The sequence below is a fragment of the Podarcis filfolensis genome (genome assembly GCF_964270895.1).
Source record: "Podarcis filfolensis genome assembly, chromosome: 18".
NCBI lineage: Eukaryota > Metazoa > Chordata > Lepidosauria > Squamata > Lacertidae > Podarcis > Podarcis filfolensis.
This window is the reverse complement of record NC_139622.1, coordinates 12,096,973-12,116,888: the sequence shown is the minus strand read 5'-3', so window position 1 is coordinate 12,116,888 and position 19,916 is coordinate 12,096,973. Positions and strand designations below refer to the sequence as shown.

The 19,916-nt window shown below is 55.6% G+C and overlaps 2 protein-coding genes across 6 annotated transcripts; one reads left to right on the top strand and one right to left on the bottom strand.

The window, feature by feature from the left end:
• The first annotated feature begins 59 nt into the window (after positions 1–59).
• On the top strand, positions 60–6,330 carry LOC310753366 (uncharacterized protein C19orf44 homolog). 3 transcript variants are annotated; one of them, XM_083594600.1, is made up of 8 exons: positions 60–216; positions 1,691–2,260; positions 2,728–3,028; positions 3,402–3,475; positions 4,205–4,664; positions 4,792–4,890; positions 5,216–5,385; positions 5,887–6,330. In XM_083594600.1, exons 1-8 carry the CDS (start codon positions 133–135, stop codon positions 5,968–5,970), a joined length of 1,842 nt encoding a protein of 613 aa, XP_083450726.1. In that variant the 5' UTR covers positions 60–132; the 3' UTR covers positions 5,971–6,330. The 3 variants fall into 3 exon arrangements, with proteins under 3 accessions (XP_083450726.1, XP_083450727.1, XP_083450728.1); XM_083594601.1 differs by having other exon boundaries at positions 74–138; XM_083594602.1 differs by having other exon boundaries at positions 130–223.
• Positions 6,329–19,490, bottom strand: CHERP (calcium homeostasis endoplasmic reticulum protein). 3 transcript variants are annotated; one of them, XM_083594443.1, is made up of 18 exons: positions 19,352–19,490; positions 17,891–18,064; positions 16,880–17,064; positions 16,326–16,463; positions 15,606–15,757; positions 15,124–15,235; positions 14,938–15,027; positions 14,036–14,264; positions 13,753–13,931; positions 12,636–13,065; positions 11,109–11,347; positions 10,811–10,944; positions 9,959–10,045; positions 9,543–9,695; positions 8,500–8,610; positions 8,291–8,385; positions 7,415–7,600; positions 6,329–6,922 (listed from the first exon to the last, which is right to left on the bottom strand). In XM_083594443.1, exons 1-18 carry the CDS (start codon positions 19,389–19,391, stop codon positions 6,918–6,920), a joined length of 2,739 nt encoding a protein of 912 aa, XP_083450569.1. In that variant the 5' UTR covers positions 19,392–19,490; the 3' UTR covers positions 6,329–6,917. The 3 variants fall into 3 exon arrangements, with proteins under 3 accessions (XP_083450569.1, XP_083450568.1, XP_083450567.1); XM_083594442.1 differs by having other exon boundaries at positions 19,346–19,406; XM_083594441.1 differs by having other exon boundaries at positions 14,938–15,235; positions 19,352–19,443.
• Positions 19,491–19,916: the final 426 nt, after the last annotated feature.

Sequence of the window (19,916 nt, the reverse complement as noted above, 5' to 3'; positions counted from 1 at the left end):
GCCAATGAGAGAGAGGCTCCGGGGGGGGTGACTCCGAGCCAATCCGGGTGGAGGATATTGCCAGGTCGGGGCGGTTGCTAGGTGACGGGCTGCGGGCGACGGGGAAAGGGCCTTCCGGCGGCGGCGGCGGCCATGGCGGTGCGGAGGGCGGAGGGCAGGAGCGCGGCGCTCGCCCGGGCTCAGGCCCAGCTGACGGGGAGGCGCCTCACTGGGAGGGTAAAGGGTTTGGTTTTTAAAAATGAAGGGGCCGGCGCGGTAACGCCGCACGTCGCTGCTGCTGTGACGTCAGAGGGGGGGAGCAGCGTGACGTCACGCGCGCCTTCCCAAGGGGTTTCCGAGGGTGGAGGGTGTCCCTGAGCATGTGAAGAGCGCGCTAATCCTGTTAGGCGTCGCTACTCTGCGCCCCGCATGGAGAGCAGCAATAATAATATACGTATAATAACAATAAAATAATAATGACAATTATAATATATAATGTACGATAACTATTATTATTTGTAGCCCGCCCATGTGACTGGGTTCCCCTACCCACTCTTGGGCAGCTTCCAACATATATAAAAACATAAACATTTCAAAGCATAAACCTCGTTTTTGGCAAATGCAGCTTTTAGGGGCCTGCAGGAGACTGTCCTCTCGCATGGATCCTGGAGGAGATACGCTGCCCTGGCTTTGAAAGCGCGGCTGTAGTTAAAGCTACAAATTGCACATGCAATTGTTTCAAAAACTATATGTGTAATTCTTTTGCGCGTGTTCAGGAAGGCACTTCAGGAAGCCTCAGAGAAAGGAGTTGAAATCAGTAGTGACGATAAAGACACACCCAGGTAGGGTTGCCATCTTTGTTCTGGCAAAATACAGGACAGGGTGGGGCGATTTTTATTTTTATTTCCATCTGGTGTTGAAGCAACTTCAAAGCAATCCATTCCAATCTCTTGCAGCCCAACGGGATGGCGCCTCTGGAATTTGTAACACATGTAAATATACACACATGAATTTGTAAATCTGTCTGCGCTTGGCTACCTAGAGCTTAAATACATGACGTTTCATACACCCATTCAAACACATGCATTTAGAGAGGATCCCTAACTTGGCAGAGAGAGAGAGAGAGAGAAGACCTGAAATACAGGACCAAACTATATCAAAACAGGATGAAATATGGGACAGTCTTGTATTATACAGGACAGGTGGCAATCCTACCCGGGTGAGCCCTGTTACTCATTTTTCATTTATTGCATTTATAACCCAGCCTAAAAAGGAAAAAAAGAGCTTGATTAGGCTGAGAAGAGTTTGGATTTGATATCCCGCCTTTCACTCCCTTTAAGGAGTCTCAAAGCAGCTAACATTCTCCTTTCCCTTCCTCCCCCACAACAAACACTCTGTGTGGTGGGTGGGGCTGAGAGACTTCAGAGAAGTGTGACTGGCCCAAGGTCACCCAGCAGCTGCAGGTGGAGGAGCGGAGACACGAATCCGGTTCCCCAGATTATGAGTCCACCGCTCTTAACCACTACACCTGAGAGCCAGTGTCTGGCCCCAAAGGTCACCCATTGAGCATCGTGGCCAAGTGGGAATTTGAAACCCTCTTCTCCCAGGTCCTAGTTTGACGCTAACCACTATGACACCCTGGCTCTCCTGTCGTCCCCCTGACCGTTTTCCTAATATGGCACCTCTTAACCCTCTGTCCTTCTCCCTGCAGGAGGAGCTGGACGGGGCTCCCAGGAACAGATTGGCAGCCTTGGAGCCCAGCAGAAGCCCTGGCCTGTCTGCCATCCACATGGCCAGTGACCTGAGCGACCTCTCCGACCTGGGAAGCAGGGAGCTGGAGGGGGCCAGCTTGGCAGAGACCCCAACACCGCCGCAGACTGGACCCCGTCGCCGGTTTGTGAAGCAGAAACACCAAGAGGTGGCCCTAGACACCCAGCAGGCAAGGCCCAGTCCTGCCACAAGGACAGGGTTTGCCGCTGCCTCCAGAGGGGAGAGGTCAAGCGCCGTCCTCAGGAAGCTGGCGCAGATCGAGAGCAAGATCCGCAGCCGGAAGGCCGGGCAGGACATCGGCCAAGCGCCCACGACGGACGAGGAGATTTCCCTGAGCGACTTCAGCCGCAGCCCTGAGCCGAGGCTGGGAGGACGAGGGAGCCTGGGAAAAGCCATGGGGCTGAAGGAGACCGCGGCCCCCGTCCGAGGCAGCAGCCAGGGTGGCACAGAGGGACGCAGGCAGGCCCCTCCCAAGGAATCGGGGGAGCAAGAGGACCTGCTGGGCAGGAAGGTAATTTGGGGGCCATGCCTAGGCTTCACAGCGCTGCTGGGGAAAATAAGGTCCTGTTTTACTGACAATGGCAGTCTGGGTTTTATTGGCCATCCAGGCTGAGCCCACAGTGTGTTGGGCTTTGAACCCCAACATTTCCCCAATAGCGCTTCTGTCTGAAAAAGTGTTTGTGGAAAAGGCAGGGTGGGGGGCTCTCAGCAACTTGCCGCTGGCCCTCTGCTCTGGCCCGCGAGGCAGTGGCCCCTCAGCTGTTGGCTTCTCCAGATCCTAACTCAGATGAGAAGAGCAGATCCTGCTCAGATTGGGGCTGACGGCAAGAAGACCAGAGGCCAACTTGGCCTCTACAAAGGACAGCATTTGTGGCGGGTTCCATTCAGCTGCAGGAGGAGGTGGTGGTGGTAGTGATCGTTTGGGGATGCTCAGAGCTGTGATGAACCAACCCTTTCCCTCCCCTTTGCTTTCTTAAGAAATGGATCCGGTCCCCCCCAACCCCGCCTTCTTCCCGCCCGAGGTCTCCTTTGCCTGGCAAAACTTTCCTGAAGAGGCCCACGCCCAGGAGTCCTTCCCCACCCGGCAAGCACCCCCCAGCACAGCTGAGCAGGGGAGCATTTCGTTCCTCGACCCCCGCAGGCTCCTCTTCCCCTGACGCGAGCTCTGTGCCCCCGAGGGAGGCGTCTCTCTCCGAGCGAAGCGTGGTGCGGTCCCTCGACGAGCTCTTCTTAGCGGCGGGTGGCGGGCCCAGCGACGACGACTCCAGCAGCAGCAGTGGTGAGTCACCTCTGCGGGGGCCTGTGCGAGAGATGCGCCAGCAGAGGAATGTGTGTCTCTGGCAAAGGGAGAGCCAAGTTGAAAGGGAGCAGGAAGCAAGTGGAGGGAGCTCTGTGGGCAGAAGCCACTTGTGAGGGGCTGGCCGAGGGTGAGAATGAGGTGACCCGGGTCCTTGCCTTGGCCTGGGCACTCCTTGGCTGGCAAACGAACATTCAGCTGGGGTGTGGAGGCTGCTGTGGTGAGAAGAGCAGCCTCCGAGGTCATACACTTCCTGTGGGGAATTGCAGGAAAAAGGGGGGCAGCCCCAGGACCCTGGGAGGTGGAGAGAGACTCTCTCCCTGCCACTGAATGTCCGTCTTGTTCCTTGCTGCAGATTTCAGAGTGAACGTGTTGAGCCTGGATGACTTGGCCCCCGCTGCAGCCAGCCAGACCGAAGTGTCAGGAGAGGTAAGTTGAGGGAAGTTTTCAATGTCTGATGTTTTATTGTGCTTTTAATTCTGTTGGAAGCCGCCCAGGGTGGCTGGGGAGGCCCAGCCAGATGGGCGGAGTATAAGTCATATATTATTATTAATATTGCTGTTATTTTGCCCTGTCCTCAGCAGGAGCCAAACGTTTGCCACGTTTGTTCATTTCTGGTGGTGTGAGCATTGCGAGGAAACCACAACCAAGAGCCTTAATAACTATTATTATTATTATTATTATTGCCAGGTTTTTTTCCCCTCTGCCAGCTTCTGGCCAAAAGAGGTCCACTCTGAGGGGGCTCAAAAAAAATCAACATCCAAATTACAAAAGAAAAAATGCAATTTAGAAAAATGTAAAGACACCGTAACCTTTCAGAAAAGACTAAAAGAGCCAAACGTGCCCATTTTCCTCCTATGCAAAGGCAAATAGAGGCGCCTCCCCCCAAAAAAACTTGCCCAAGGGAGCAGAAGTCAGCCCTGATGGAACTGAGCTCCTCTTCCTTTTCAGGGAAAACTCATTTGTTGGAGCTGCAATAGACTAGCTTGGAGATGAGCGTGGAGCAGCCTGCCTGGGGGTGAGGGGTGGGTTGTGACTCGAGTTGCTTGCATGGAGTTTGCCATTCCAAGGTTGGCGGTTTGGGGGGGGTGCTGTGCTTCAGAGACCCTCGTCGCCTCCGCGTCTCACATTATACTCACGGAAAGATGTCCTTTCTAGGCACCTGCGATGCCTATAGAGTCAAAGGAGGAGCTGGGAGCCTCCCCCTTTGCTGCTGTCAGCCAAAGCCCCTTCAAAGCCCAGAGCCCCCCCAGGAGAGAAGCTGCTTCTCTGGAGGAGGAGGAGATGGAGGAAGACGATGATCCAGGAAACACTGAGATTTCCGAGCGGCTAAACAGCACTTCTGCTGGGAGCTCCCCTCCCGAGGAGGAGGAGGAGGAGGAGGAGAATCTCACCAGCGCAGAGTATTCGGAGGACTTTGAGTCCTCGGCAGCATCCGGGGAGCGACCCTCCTCCCGGGACCCCTCGGGTGCCGGGGCGCCTTCTGAGCATCCTGCCTCGTCCTCGCTCACCTGCCCTCCAGGGGGCGCCAGGACCACCTGCCTGCCAGCGAGGGTCCTCGTGAAGGATGCTGCCATCCAGACAGGCCGCTCCTCTCTGGCCTATTGCTGGCTGCAAGGTAAGCCGCTCCCGGCCGAGGCTGGGCGAGATCTGTGCAAAGCTCCGACGTCCTTCTAGGCCTGGCCCAGGTGCCTCAGGTGTGCCTGCCGGTCTCCCAAGAGCGTCTCCTCCTTCCCCTCCTCCAGGTGACGCTCCTGCAGCTCTCGGCCCAGCGATGGGAGCCGGGAGCCTTCTGGAGACCCCGCCCATCACCAGCCACGTCGTGAGCTTGGAGACGCTGGAAGGTACCCCTCTCCCCCCTCGATCCTTGAACCAAGCGCCAGCTCACCCCAGCCTTTGCCTGCACCTCAGCTGCGTGGCATGCAGAAGGGCGCAGGAGCAGGTGGCAGAGACCTCTGGCTCCGAAACACCAGGCAGCCATTGCTGCCGGTCGACGGCGTTGCCTCTGTCCCCCTTGAGAGAAAGCGCTGGGGGTCCAGAAGAGAGCTCCCTTCCCTATGGGGCCTGAGCAAAGGCTGCCCTAGAGCGGAGTCTGGGGACCCAGGGAGCCCTTGGCCCTGCCAGGCCTCTCTTCCTCCCCACACCCACCTCCCATTCTCCCTCCCGCAGCGCTGACCACCTACAGCCCGGCCGTCTTCGCCCTCAACGAGCTGCTGAAGCAGAACGTGCTGCTCATCCGGCAGTTTGCAGACACCACCCGCCAGCTCCATGCCTCCTGGGTGGCGTCCCTGGAGGAACAGAGGGGCTTCCACTACCACACCCTGGAAGAAGCCAAGGAGGTAAGGCTCGCTCGCTCTCTCGCTCGCAGGCCCTTCTTCTCCTTAGGGCAGCTGCAGCCAGCCTGGCACCCGGCAGGCATTTGGGACCGCAGTGGTGCGGGCTGGGGGAGGGTGGGAGATGCAGTTCAAAATATACCTACAGGACCGCCTCTCCTGGTATGCCCCACGGAGGACCTTAAGGTCCACAAATGACAACACTTTGGAGGTCCCAGGTCGCAAGGTGGTTAGAGTGGTCTCAACTAGGGCCAGGGCCTTTTCAGGACTGGCCCCGACTTGGTGGAACGCTCTGTCCCAAGAGACCAGGGCCCTGCGGGACTTGACAATTTTCCGCAGGGCCTGCAAGACAGAGCTGTTCCGCCTGGCCTTTGGTTTGGACTCAGTCTGACCCTTATGTTTCCCTCCCCTTATGGTCTTGATCTATGGGCTACTTTTAAATTGAGGCTGCATTTTAACCTGTATTTTAAATCCCTGTGGGTCTCAACCTGCTTTGTCTCTTTGCAGTACATCGAGCGCCACAAGCCCCCGCCTCTGACGGTGGAGCAAGCTTTGCGAGAACTGGAGCGCCGAGGGCAGGCCACCTTTTGAACATTGGAGGAACGTCAGAACTGGCCCTCTGGAATGAGAAAGAAACTGCTTGGGAATTGGCCGGCACTTTTACCGGAATGAAGAGCTGGGCTCTTTCGGAATGAGAAAATCAGAGGCCCTACAAATCACGGGAGAGAGGGGGGAGAGGCCATTGCCCCTCCTGCACAGCCCCCCAGGACCATACAGCTTCAACCCAGAGCACTGAAGAGAAACCTCAGTGGAGATCAAATTGGGGAGGGAGACGAAAGGACACCCTGCTATGTTTGGAGCGTGCAAAATTCAGTTGCGCCTGGGATGAACCAACTTGTACATGGATGAATGTGGAGAGGGGCCTCCCAAATAAATTGCATAAACTGTATAGAGGGGGGGGGAAACTTTCTTTATTAGAAGGCAACAGTAAGAACAAGGCGGGTAGCTGACTCGGAGCAACCCGAGAGGAAGCTGAGAAGTCTCACAGGTACAGAAGTCAATCTTCAACAGTCGCTACATCACCATGTTGGGGGCGGTCGGTCGTGAAAGGGGTCTACTGTACAGGGAGGGGGCTGTGTCTGCCCTCAGGGGTCTGGTGGTCTTCAGACACCCCCCTCTTGGGGCGTTTGGGCAGGAAAGGAGGGCGGCTTTGTGTTTTGAAACAGGCGGGTTGGGCAAGGGGCAAGGGGGTGACACTACGGAAGAATCGGCCTACCCAGCTCCTTCTCAGTCTTGCCCGAAAGGTATGTACAAAAATAGAAAAGGCCCAAATAATTTCTCTTCTCGCAAAGCCTCCTGGAAGGACACTCTTGGGAGCAGGTTAGCCCTCTGCACCCCGATGGGCAGAAGGGGGGGTCATCTGGGGCAGGGGGGGGGTGGCGGTCAAGAGGTACAGTAGAGAGCCTCAATTCACGTGGCCAGGCCGGGGCTCAGATGCTGATGGACGACTGGCTGGGCTCCCTCGGCTCTGAGCGGCGTTAAGCTTTGGGAGGAAAAAAGAAGGGTCAGGCGGGATGCAGGGGGCAGCAGAAGCCCACGGTCCTGGGCTAGTGGGGGGGGGTGTTGCATGCCACACTTCATGAAATGACAGGGGAAGCAGACCCTTCCTGCAGCCAGCGGGGAGGCGGGTATCCTTAGGTGCCCCCACGAAGACACCCACCTGAACGAGAGGTTGTCCCAGTTCCTGCCCTCCTTCGCACTGGCCTGGCAACCTCAAGAGACCCTTCCCCCTTTCTAGCTTTCCCCATGCCAAAGGGAAGGGTTTGGCTAAAGCCCTGGCGCCTAGCAGCCTGCCGGCTCCCCACACGTTTGCCCCGCAAGCGCCCTTCTGCCTTAGCGTCTTGGGGAGACAGGCAGAGCCACGTCTTGCCGTCCTCGCCAGGCGGTCGCTGGCAGCCCACCGGCAAGGGCGCAGTAACGCCGTCATACAGACTGAAGGGGAACTGGAAATGGAATGAGGGGCTTGCCCACTTACTTTCGTCCCTGGCCTTCATGCGGGCAATGAAGGAGTAGCTCTTGTTCCTCCGGTAATTCTCGTAGGGGTCGTCCAGGGCCACCCCCACGCCCTTGTACTGGTCCCACTTGTCTCGGATGTCGCCGCCTTTAATGGGGTCCTGGATCCCCTGCTCCTTGGCCCCCAACCCCCCAGAGCCGCTCCACCCTGGGGAAAGGGAAAAGCAGGCGGTTGGCAGGAGGAGGGAGGGAGGTGGCGTCAAAGCACCCTATGGCGGAGGAGCCCAGCAGCAGCAGAATCGGACCCAAAGGGTCCTGACCCGGCAGCGGCCAACCAGGTGCCCCCAAGCCTGAAAGCTGGACCCAGGCGCCACAGCAGCCACTTGCCCCAGCTGTGGCTGGCAGGTTGCAGCTCTCTGCCCAGCCCTCAAACGCTCTAGGTTGGCAGGCAGACCCACAGAATTGTAGAGTCGGACATCCAGTCCAATCCCTGACGATGCAGGAATGTTAAACTCAACATCAGGTTTGAGCCCAGAACCCTGAGATTGAGGTCCATGCTCTACCAACTGAGCTACCCCAGAGAGAGAAGGCGATTCCTCTGGAAGGCTTTTAATTCCACATTACTGGGACCTTCGTATCTCCCCCTCACTCTTTCCTCCCAGGGGTGGCCTACACAGTTCTCCCTTTCCCCATATGACCCTCACAACGAGCCTGCAAGGTAGGCATTAGGGCAGGGAGTCAACGACCAGCCTTGGAGCCACCCAATTCCTGTCCAAGTGGGAATTTGAACCCAAGTCCTCCTAGCCGGACACCCTCTAACCACCGGAGGGGTGGAACAGGCCCCCTAGACTGACCCCACCCCTGACGGACAGAGCCATCGGGCACCAGGCTGCCTTACCCATTTTCACCAGCATCTGATGCCCCTTGTTCTCCTCTCCGAGTCGCGATTCGGGGATGGGGGGCCCTGAACTGGACCCCAATCCGGCCGAGGAGCTACAGACGGGGCAGGAGAAACCGAGGAGAAGTGAGGATTATCTTGTTGATCCCTCGACCCCCAATCCTTCCCCCCCCCCCAGTACACCTTTGAGGTGCAGAGTCAAATCTTACGGAGGTGTCTGGCTGCGGGATCGGGACCGGTGCCGCCTTCCAGGGGAGTAGGATTTCGAACGGGACCTGGACCGAGAGCGGCTCTGAGAGGACCGAGAGCCGCTTCTGCTCCTGGGAAGGCGAATGGGGGAAAGAAGGAAAGTCAGCCCCTCTCTCTCTTGGGAAGAGGCTGCCCTAAAGTTGTCTATCAAAAACTTCACTCTGGTGGTTTATCATCACGAGAGCTACTCACTTTGGGTTTTAGTAAAGCAAACAGTCTAATTTGTCGGCACCTAAATGATATCGAGCGTCAGAACAACTTGGCCACAATAAGGAAATTTTGCCCATGGTATGACTATTTTCCACCTTCCCCTTTCGACTCTCCGGCACCCTCTCTGTATAACTGAGCAATTCCAAAAAACAGACATGCTTTTACTCTCGCGAGATTGAATGTCTTGCCCTCAGCTGGACTTGAAGGACAATGCCAATAGATGTCACACGAAAAATGTCCCTGTGGAGATGGCAGTCCCGAATCGGTGGCGCATGCCCTTCTGGCTTGCCCTCTTGATAAAGACTTGAGGAATGAGGTTATCACCCCTCTTTGATTGTCCATCCTGGGTCGCCCAGCCACTGCCCCAGTGTCCTTTCTCTTGGCAGATCAAGATGAGCAGGTGACGGCAAAGGTGGCAAGGCTTTTAGCTAGGGCAATCGGAATAAGATCCACTATTTGACTACTGATTCAAAACCCAAAAATGTATTTTATATAATTGACTTTTTATTTCTATTCTTTGTATATCGTATTGTTGTTTTATTGCTATGGCTGATGGCCGATGCAAATAAAGAGTCATTCATTCTCGGCTGCTGCGGCATCTTTTGGCGGTGAGTTCCGCCGCCTAGCCGCGAAAAACGACCAGTTCCTTCCCCAAAAAGCTTCAAAGGCAAGTGGGCTGAAAAAGAAGCTGGCCGGCCAGAAAGGCAACGTCTGCAGCCGCCCGAGTCTTGCCAACCTGCCCCCATGCCAGCGAACGAGACCCAGGCCCTCCTGCCCTGCCCTTCCTCCTCACCTGGACTGGGAGCGAGAGTAGGACCGCGACCGGGAGCAGGATCTTGACCGGGATCGGGAGTAGGAGCCGGAGGACTTGGACGACCTCGAGTTGGAGCGCGAAGAGGAGCGACCACGGCTCTTGGACCGGCTGCTGCGGGATGGCGAGGGGCCGCTGGGCAGGGGAGAAAGGGGGGGGTCTGAGTGGCGCTGTGCCATCGCCCTGGACTCCGGCAGCCAAAGCGCCCGGGAACCTCGGCTGGCCCTGCGGCTGCCGGACATCAGCCGAGCCAGGAGGCCCCCCAGCCCACGGGGCAGGATCCCCTTCCCTCCAGGTGAGCGCTGTACTCGGTTTGGATACAGGGAGGGGGTCCCTCTGCACCTCCCCCCTCCCCCTTCTGGCAGCACTCTGCACGCTCTCCAGAGCCCTGTGCCCACCTGTTCCTCTTCTCCTGCCCCTTGCGCCGCCGAGCCCTCATCTTCGCCCGGAAGAACTCGTACAGACCGTTCTGCTCCCAACCCTCGCTGTAGGAAAAGGGGGGGGGGTTAAAAAAATATATCATTAGGTTTTCAAGTAATGTATTACTTATTATTTATTGAATTTATATACCGCCCTATACTTGGGAGGGTCTCTGGGCGGTTGGCAGAATAAAATCAAGATATTAAAACCACAAAAAATAATAAAATAATAAAAAAATAAAAAACAACAACCCATCACCATCATCATAGGTTACTATTCTTATTTTTCTCATTCCATATCACTCGGTAAGATGTTATGTCTCCACTCCCCAAACTGCCCATTTGTTTCTAACGTTACACAAAGTATAAAGTGTAAAACTGAAAATAACGTTTTATCGTTCTTCCGTTGCTCAAGACATAAATCCATCTTATATTGAACTAGAATAGAACAAAATAATAGTAATTTATTATTTATACCCCGCCGATCCGGCTGGGTTTCCCCAGCAACTCTGGGCAGCTCCCAACAGAATACTAAAACCACGATAAAACATCAAACATTAAAAACGTCCCTAAACAGAAGTCAGAAAGTCATCTTTCGAGTCTCTTAACTCTAGCAGTTAATTTTGCCATTTCGGCACAGTCCATCAGTTTGTTAATCCGTTCTTCTTTTGTGGAGATTGCTGCTTCCTTCCACTTCTGCTCATATACAAAAATCCTTGCCGCCGCTGTTGCACGCATGAACAACTTTATCATCATTTTCGCTTTCTCTGGCCCAATCGAACCAAAAAAACAAGCCAGCCAAAGGAGCCCTTTCTGGGCCTTGCCTCTCACCTGTTCCTTGGCCGGTCGTGCGAAGGGGGGCTGTAGAAAGCCTCCACGGCTGCCAGGAGCCTCTCGCTGGGGGGCATGGGGGGCGGCAGGCGGATATCCTTGGGGTCGAGAGGCTTGTAGTCATGATCTTCCAGCTAGGAGAGGGAGGGAGGGAAGGAGCCGTCATGGCACACGGTCCGGCTGGGAAGGAATTCCCTGCACCCCTGGGACCACGAAGGAGAGGCCACGGGGGTCGGGAGAGGCCTCTTCCTGCCCTTCTGGAGTTTTGGGGGGCAGCTCCCCCTCCCCGGCCACTTACTTTGACCAGGGGGGCCATCAGTCCGGCGGGGAGGTCAAAGTAGGGGACGTTGGGCACAAGGCTGGGGTCGTCGTGGTTGACGTGCGGGGGCCCCTGCCGGCGCATGTGGGGCGGCTGCCCGTTGAACCCGTGGGGCGGGGGCCCGAAGTCAGGGTGCTGGGGGGCCCCCCAGGGAGGGTGCTCGCTGATCCCCGGGTGCGGCATGCGGTGGCCCGGGTGGTGGTGCGGGGGCCCAATTTCTGCAAAGGAAGGAAGGAGAAGCTTCAGAACGGCACGAGTAGCTGCAGGATCCGAGCACAGGAGCAACGCGTTGGAGCTACCTTCTTGGGGTGCAAGCCTGGGCAGTGTCTCTGGGGGTCCTGGGCTGCCCAGATGACAAGGCACACACACACCCCGCCTCGCTGACGGGGGTCCAAAGGAAGGAAGTTTGGCACCAGCTTGGCAGAAGGAGGCGGACACGGCGCCATCCAACCGCCTTAGGGACTCCGTGTTGGATTTGTGCAGGGTTTACCCCTTAGCCCAGGGGTCAGCAAACTTTTTCAGCCGTGGGCCGGTCCACTGTCCCTCAGACCTTGTGGGGGGCTGGACTATATTTATAGCAAAAAAATGAACAAATTCCTATGCCCCACAAATCACCCAGAGATGCATTTTCAACCAAAGGACACATTCTCCTCATGTAAAAGCACGTTGATTCCTGGACCGTCCGCGGGCCAGATTTAGAAGGCGACTGGGCCGGATCCAGCCCCCGGACATTAGTTTGCCTACCCATGCCTTAGCCCAGGCTTTCTCAACTTTGGCCCTCCAGATGTTGTTGGCCTACAACTCCCATGATCCCTAGCTAGCAGGACCAGTGGTCAGGGATGATGGGAATGGTAGTCTCAAAACATCTGGAGGGCCGAGATTGAGGAAGCCTGTCTTAGCCTTTTCTCCTCCCGAATATATCCCATAAGGCAGTGGAGGTTTCGGATCAGAGGGTCCCACAGGAATTAACCTCCCCTGAGCAAAACTTCTTTCAACTGGGCAAGGACCACGGCTAGGTGACATATCACTATTGTCGTTCAAAACCGCTTTGAGGTTCATACTGTGTGACATGTCGTTTCGCAATTTTTGGCCTGGAAATACATCGCGAATCATGTCGCCTATAGTTCCATCCTCATTTCAAACACTGCAATATATTGGTATACAGCGGCACGGCGGTTTCTGAATGTCTCCGTTGACAAATGTTTCAGAACTCGAACGCCGTAAACCCGGAAGCAAACGCTTCAGTTTTAGAATGCTTTTCGGAAGTCAAATGTGCCAAAGCGCAGCTTCCGAACAGAGTTTTCCCAGAAGTAAACGCTTCTGTTTTCGAACATTTCGGAACTGGAACGGTCTTCCGGAACCAAGTATGTTCGAAAACAAAGGTACCACTGTATCGTGATGTTTAGCGGCTGATATATCATCAATGCGGAAACCAGATTATCGCCCAGGCCTAGCACATGACCCCCTTGCTCCCGGACCCCCTGCCTTAGCCCCTGCCCCACTCACCCTGGGGGAAGTCGCCTTGGGGGTAGTCGAAGCGGTGCGGGTAGGGGGGCCGCTCGAAGGGGTGGCGCGGCGGGAAGTCGTCCTGCATGAAGCGCGGGGGGAAGCGGTTGAAGTTGTGCGGGTGGGGCGGCTGGTTGAACTGGGGGTGCTGCTGGTGGGGCGGGAAGGGCCCCCGGAAGTGGGGGGGCCTCTGCATGCGGAAGGGCGGCTCCCTCTGGCCCCCTCCCCAGGGCGGCTGCTCGTGCTGGTTGTTCCAGGGAGCCTCAAACTGGCTGTTCCAGGCGGGTTCCGGCTGGCTGTTCCAAGGGGCATCGCGCTGGTTGCTCCAGCCGGGCTCCCGCTGCTCGCTCCACATCCCCTCGTGGTTGCTGTTCCAGGGGGGGCAGTGCGGGGGGCCCTGGTGGTGGGGGAAGGGGGGCTGCTCGGGCGGCTGCAGGAGACAAAAGGCCTTGGTTAGCGGGTGGGCGGGAGGAATAAGACCCTCCCTGCGCTCAGACTGTCTGGCCAGAGTGGTGCATGCTCTAGTTATCTCCCGCTTGGACTACTGCCATGCGCTCTCCGTGGGGCTCCCTTGGAAGGTGACCCGGAAACTGCAACTAATCCAGAATGCGGCAGCCAGACTGGGGACTGGGAGTGCAGACCATATAATACCAGTCCTGAAAGACCTACACTGGCTCCCAGTACGTTTCCAAGCACAATTCAAAGGGTTGGTGCTGACCTTGAAAGCCCTAAATGGCCTCAAAGGTCCAGTATCCCTGAAGGAGCGTCTCCACCCCACCCCAGACACTGGGGTCCTCCACCCCAGGGCCTTCTGGCAGTTCCCTCCCTATGAGAAGCAAGGTTACAGGTAACCAGGCAGAGGACCTTCTTGGTGGTGGCACCCACCCTGTGGAACGCCCTCCCATCAGATGCCAAGGAAATAAACAACTATCTGACTTTTAGAAGACATCTGAAGGCAGCCCTCTTTAGGGAAGTTTTCAATGTTTGATGTTTTATCGTGTTTTTAATATTCTATTGGGAGCCACCCACAGTGGCTGGGGTGTAAATAATAAAATTATTATCATTATTACCAAGGCCCCCACCCTAGCCCTCCCCTCCCGCTGCCTGCCCAAAGTACCTGCTGCTGCGCCCAGGGGGTGACCGGGTGCGGCTGCTCGAACCAGGGCGGCTTGTTGGGGGGGATGTGGTCGTGGGGGCCGGGCCCCCGGGGTCCAGGCGTGGCCGGGTCAGCGGCCCCGGCCCCCGTGGCCTCGTATTCGGCGGAGTCCGGCAGCGGCAGCTGCGGCTTCCCTTCGTCTGAAACAAAGGCGGACGTGAGAGCCAAACTCCTGGGGGGGGGGGTTGTGGCTCGGAAAGCGGGCAGGGTACACCCCCACCACGAACGGGGACCCCAAAAGTACCTGTGGGGGTGATGGGGGCGGCCGGCGGAGGGGGGGCGGGGGCAGCCTTCACTTCGCTTTCCGGGGGTGGGATCTGCAGTTGCGGCGGCTGCTGCTGCTGTTGCTGCTGCTGCTGTTGGCTGAGGCTGCTGACAAACTCCTCATGCTGAGTTTTGAGGGTCTGGATCTGTTGCTGGAAGGCCACTTGGACCGGCTGGACCACGCTGCCAAACTCCATGATCAGGGTGGCCTACCAGGATCACGCAGAAGGGGGGTGGCATTTGCAGAGAGAGCGGGGGGAAGGATAGAGAATAATAATAAATGATAATAAATTTTTATTTATACCCTGCCCTTCCCGGTTCAGAAAACTGGGCTCAGGGCGGCTAACAACAGATTTAAAATACCTGATGCAACAAAAAACAGCATAAAATACAGTATGCTATGTGAATAACAAATTCAGAATAATTTAGGGGGGAAATCCACCTAATAAACATTAGATGATCACCAGGGCTAGCTGGCTAAATTAGTCCTGTTTGGGCCAGCGAGGGGACCAGGGGAGAATTAGCTGTGGGATCCCAGAGCGGGGAATCTTCATAAAAATGGGAGGGGGGGGAATGAAGGGGAATAAAAAGATCAGGCTAAGTTCAAATTGAAAGCCATGCAGATCCCGTTCGTATCCAGAGGTACCACTGTATCTGACTTTCAGAAGGCAGCTGAAGGCAGCCCTGTTTAGGGAAACTTTCAATGTTTAGTGAATTATTGTATTTTTAATATTTTGTTGGAAGCCGCCCACAGTGGCTGGGAAAATAAATTATTATTATTCTCCAAAATCTCTTCCTGAAGAAGGGAGCCGCTTTGGGGGAAGACCTGGCCGTTTGCTCTTATTGCCACCCCCTCGACCTCCTCCTGCTCCCCTCCCTCACCTGGTACTGGCCCAGTCCGAGGGCCGGGCTCTGGAGCTGCTGGATGATGGCCTCGTCGAAGTAGCCGTTCTTCTCCCACAGCTGAAGGAGCTGTGGGAAACCAAGAGGGAGAGAGGGGCTGTTATTGGGCTCTGGGGCTCCAGGCAGGGCTCTGGGCACCCCCGAGGCCACGCCAGGGCGGCTCACCCGGGCAATCTTCTGCTGCTTGTCCTCCTCCACGGCCAGGAAGCTGGTGCAGTAGATGGGGACCACCACTTTCTGCAAGGCGGCCAGGAGGTCCCGCTGTTGCTTCCGCTGGCTGGGAAGGAAGAGAGAAGAGGGGGGAAGAAGGGGAGCCTCAGAAAGTTTGGCCTGAGGTTCAGTTTGTTGCCCTCTGGGGGTTTGGGGTCCTGCCCTCCGGAGCAGCAGGAAACAGACTGGCTCCATCTTGCCTGCAGATATCTCTGGTTATTTCCCGCTTGGACTACTACCCTTTGAAGGTGACCAGGAAACTACAACTAATCCAGAATGCAGCAGCCAGACTGGGGACTGGGAGTGGAGACCACATAACACCAGTCCTGAAAGACCTACATTGGCTCCCAGGACGTTTCCGGGCACAATTCAAAGTGTTGGTGTTGACCTTGAAAGCCCTAAACGGCCCAGCAGACCCAGTAGAGGCAGGATCTCACCAGTGGTGGAGGACATCGTTGATCAGGTAGATCAAGTGGAGGCGCAACTCGAAATGCGCCCCCTCGGCGGTGATGCGGTTGCGCAGGTGCCCGGCCATCAGCTCGCAGTGCTGCGGGGACTTGGCGTTGCTGAACATCCAGTTCTTGCCAGCCTGAGGATAACAAAAGGGAACAGTCAGAAGCAGCCAAGAGCCAAGGGGAGAAAGTGCCCCAAAAAGTCAAGAAGGGAGGTTCCCTGGGGCAGCAATGCCTTTGGGGTGAGGCTAGGTTTTTCATTTTATATTCCCTTATTTTATTTTCCCTTTAATTTTTTGGGGGCCCCCAAGAGTGTGGCCCTAAGCTGCAGCTTGCTTAGCTGATACGTAAATCCGGCACTGGCATAGATAGCTAGATGAGAGAGAGAGGGAGAGAGGGAGAGAGAGGACTGATACATGAGAGAGAGAGAGAGAGAGAGAGAGAGAGAGAGGATATTTTGGAACTGTACATCCAGGTGTTTTTTTCCTTTACATTTTTTGGGGGGCTGCAAGAGAGTGGGGCCCTAAGCTAGAGCTTGCTTAGCTTATACATAAATCCAGCACTGGTCTTTAGGGATAATCCACAGCTGGACACAAAAGCGCACCCTCTGGGGCAGAGCGCTACTACACACGGCCTTCAATGGCTTTTTGGGGCAGCCCCCCTGCAACATCAGAATGCAAGCACACACCCCTGATCCCCACCTACCGAGATGGCATCTTTGGTGCAGGTGTCGATGATGGGCTGGAGCAAGTTGTCAAATTCGTTCATGTCCAGCTGGGTCTCCTCCAGGACCTTCTGCATCTGCTGTTCCACGGCCAGCGCGATGGCGGAAGTGATCTGCTCCTGGGGGTGGGGGGGGGGCGACAAGGGTCTTGAAGGCAGAGCTGGGTGGCGAGAGAGCCCCACCCACCCACACCCACCTCCGAGCGAGGCCCTGGCACCTTGCTGCCCCTTGAGGGCTATCGCGTCCCTTAACGGACTGGTATGCAGTTGTAATAACTGACATTGGGACCCCTGGAGGGGATGGGGGGGGGGAGTTGACTTTGAATTGACTTTTATATAAGTTTATATTTTTTTAAAACAAACCAAATAGAAATTTAAAGAAAAAGTACAAAAATGCAAGTGCGCAGAGTAAGATAAAATGCAAAAAAAAAGAAGAAACGAGAAATAGCACCCATGTAAAAAACAAAACAGAAGAACAATATGTATATAGAGCCAAGAGCCCTTGCTTGTTTGCATCTCCACCCGCCTGCCCTCACCTGTCTCAGAGCCAGGAGGTGCTGCTCCTGCTGCTGGAGGTTCCACAGGCTCTGCTGGATCAGCTCCTCCATGGAGGGGGTGCCCTGCGGCGTGGCGATGGGGGCGGCTGCCGCGGCCAGGGCGGGCTGGGGCAGCGGCTGGATCTGTGGGGCGGGCTCCAGATCTTGGCTCTGCTTGCACAGCACTGAAAGGGAGGGGAGGGAGATAGGAGACCGTCAAGGAGAGAGGCCACTCACTCGAGTCAACAGTTCCAAACCCTGTGCCAACTCGGGGGCGTTGCGTGGGCTGCGGGTGCCCCTTCCAATAATAATAATAATAATAATAATAATAATAATAATAATAATAATAATGCGATTAACAAACTTCCCTAAACAGGGCTGCCTTCAGATGCCTTCTAAAAGTCAGATAGTTGTTTATTTCCTTGACATCTGATGGGAGGGTGCTACCACCGAGAAGGCCCTCTGCCTGGTTCCCTGTAGCCTCGCTTCTTGCAATGAGGGTACCGCCAGAAGAGCTTCAGGAGAGGGACCCCGGTGTCCGGTCTTAACGATGGGGGTGGAGACGCTCCTTCAGGTCTACTGGGCCTTTGAGGCCATTTAGGGCTTTCAAGGTCAGCCCCAACACTTTTTTTTTTAAAAAAAGACGGCAAAACAACTCCACTGAAACGCGATGAGCCGGGTCGTGAGCCCCTGCAGCAAAACTCACATTTGATTCGGCAAAGGTTGGCCGAACCCAAGCCAAAAGGAGGGCTGGCCAGAATTTGCAAGGGGGGGGGGGGTTCAAAGGGAAGGGAAGGGAAGGAGATTCTTTCCCAAAAAAAGGTCGGGAGAGAACCAAGGATTCCCGTGAAGCCCCTCTCTCCACCCAGTGCCAAATGCCAGGGCGGGTGCCTGGCGCCCTTCGAAAACTGATACGTGCCATACCAATATTTCGAAATGTTCTACAGGGCTGCAGCTACTAAAAAGTCTCCTGCTAGTGACCCCACCACCCCCCTGGCCCCCCAAACTCACGCTGCTGCTGTTCCAGGGCTAGCTTGTACTTGTAGTAGCCGTAGAAGTCGCCCCCGAAGAGGAAAGAGAACTTGGGGTTCTCCTTCTGCTTCTCCATGGTCATCTTCTCGAACTCGGGGCCGTTCCGCGCCACAAACTGAGCCAGCTTGTCGATGACATTGCGGAGCTCCTGGTCTGGGGTTGCAGGGGGTGGGAAGGAAATTGGGGGGGGGGACCAGTCAAGGCTTGTGTCAAAGAAAAGGTCCTGACTTTCAGCTCTTCGCTGGGTCACAGGCAGCAAACTAGCACAATTGACTCAGGAACCTTCCAAAGTGTTACTGATAGCCCCATATCTATCTACAGTAGCGCCTTGGTTTAAGAACAGCTTAGTTTATGAACGGCTTGGATTAAGAACACTATAAACCCAGAAGGAGGTGTTTTGGTTTGTGAGCTTTGCCTTGGAAGCAGAACATGTTCCGCTTCCTGCTGAGTGTAAATTGAGTCCCCTGCTGCTATGGGAAAGCAAGCCTTGGTGGAAGAACGATTTTGGTTTAAGAACAGAATTCCAGAATGTATTAAGTTTGTAAACAAAGTACCACTGTAGATAGATAGATATGTGGCTATAAATAGGTAGATAGATAGATAGATAAATAGATGACAGAGAGAGAGAGAGAGAGATAGATAGATAAATAGATGACAGAGAGAGAGAGAGAGAGAGAGATAGATAGATAGATAGATAGATATGGGGCTATCAACAAATAGGTAGGTAGGTAGATATGGGGCTGCCCTTTGATGCTCAATCCTAGAACCCCTCCCTTGGTTTGACCCCAATGCACCTGTAAGCACCTGCCAAAAGCTACTTCTGCTTGCCCCCCACCCACCCAAGCGCAAGATTTCGATACTGTTTTACTGTATTGTCTCCTTTTATTAATTTGATTTAATTTTATATTGACTTCATTTCCACCCCCCCCCCCACGGTCAGCCTCCTACTGGGAGCAGGCATTTGATCTCACCCCCTTAACTTGTTCTCTTTTTATTATTTCGCCTCTCCCTCTCAGCTCCTAGTACAGAACATTTAATTTAACGGATTTTACGTTTTTTAAATTTTTTCCCACCCCCTCTCTGTTCCTGCGGGTCCCACCCACGATCTGCCTCCCCTACTCAGAGTAGACCTATTGACATGCAAGTGAGGGGAGGGGAGATTGTCCTGGGGGGGGTTCAGTTATTTTTTTGGGGGGGGTCTACTCTGAGTAGGGGGCGTGGCTAAAGGAGGGGACCCCCTTTATTTCCCCTCTCCCCCCCCTCGGGGTCTCTCACAGGAAGAGGCGAGGGGGGTCGGGAAATGGGGGGGGGGGCTCCTCGTGCTCCTGCCCCAGCCGGACCTCTGAGCATACGCAGAGTGCCTGAGAGGGAGACCCCTCCACCCCTCCCCCTCACGTGACCCCAACCCCCCCCCCAAGGGAGGGGGGGACACACGCTCACCTTCCGGCGGCGGCGGCAGCGGCGGCGGCGGCATCTCCATGGCGGCGACTCGAGCGGCGCCTCCGAATGGCTGGCTAGGCCCCGGGCGGCCGTCAAGCGCGGCGGCTGCTGAAAAAGGGGGCGGCGCGCTCGCGACGGCGGCCGCTGCCGCCAAGCGCGGTTGCCGTGGAGACCGGAGCCACGCCCACCCGCCGCCGCCGCCGCCGCGTTCCATTCCGAGGGAGGGGGAGTTGCGCGCGCAGCCCCATTCATAAGGAAGCGGCGCCTCATTCATAAGGCTGCGAGGGAAGGTCGTATAGAGACAAAGACGCCCTGCCGGGTTTAGGATTTCAGAAATAGACTGGAAAGAGAAGCTGCTGAATTGCAACTCATTACCAAACTTAAAACCATGGAGAGACCTGGTCTGAACAAAGACATTGGATTCTTATCTCATTATACATGACAAAGCCATTTTTCACCTTCTCACCCCTTGCTTTTTCCTGTAAGACCTATTGCAGTCGTTAAGAGTCGTCAACAGGCTCATCACAGCTATCTGCCAATCACCCATTCCCACCCCCCTTCTGAG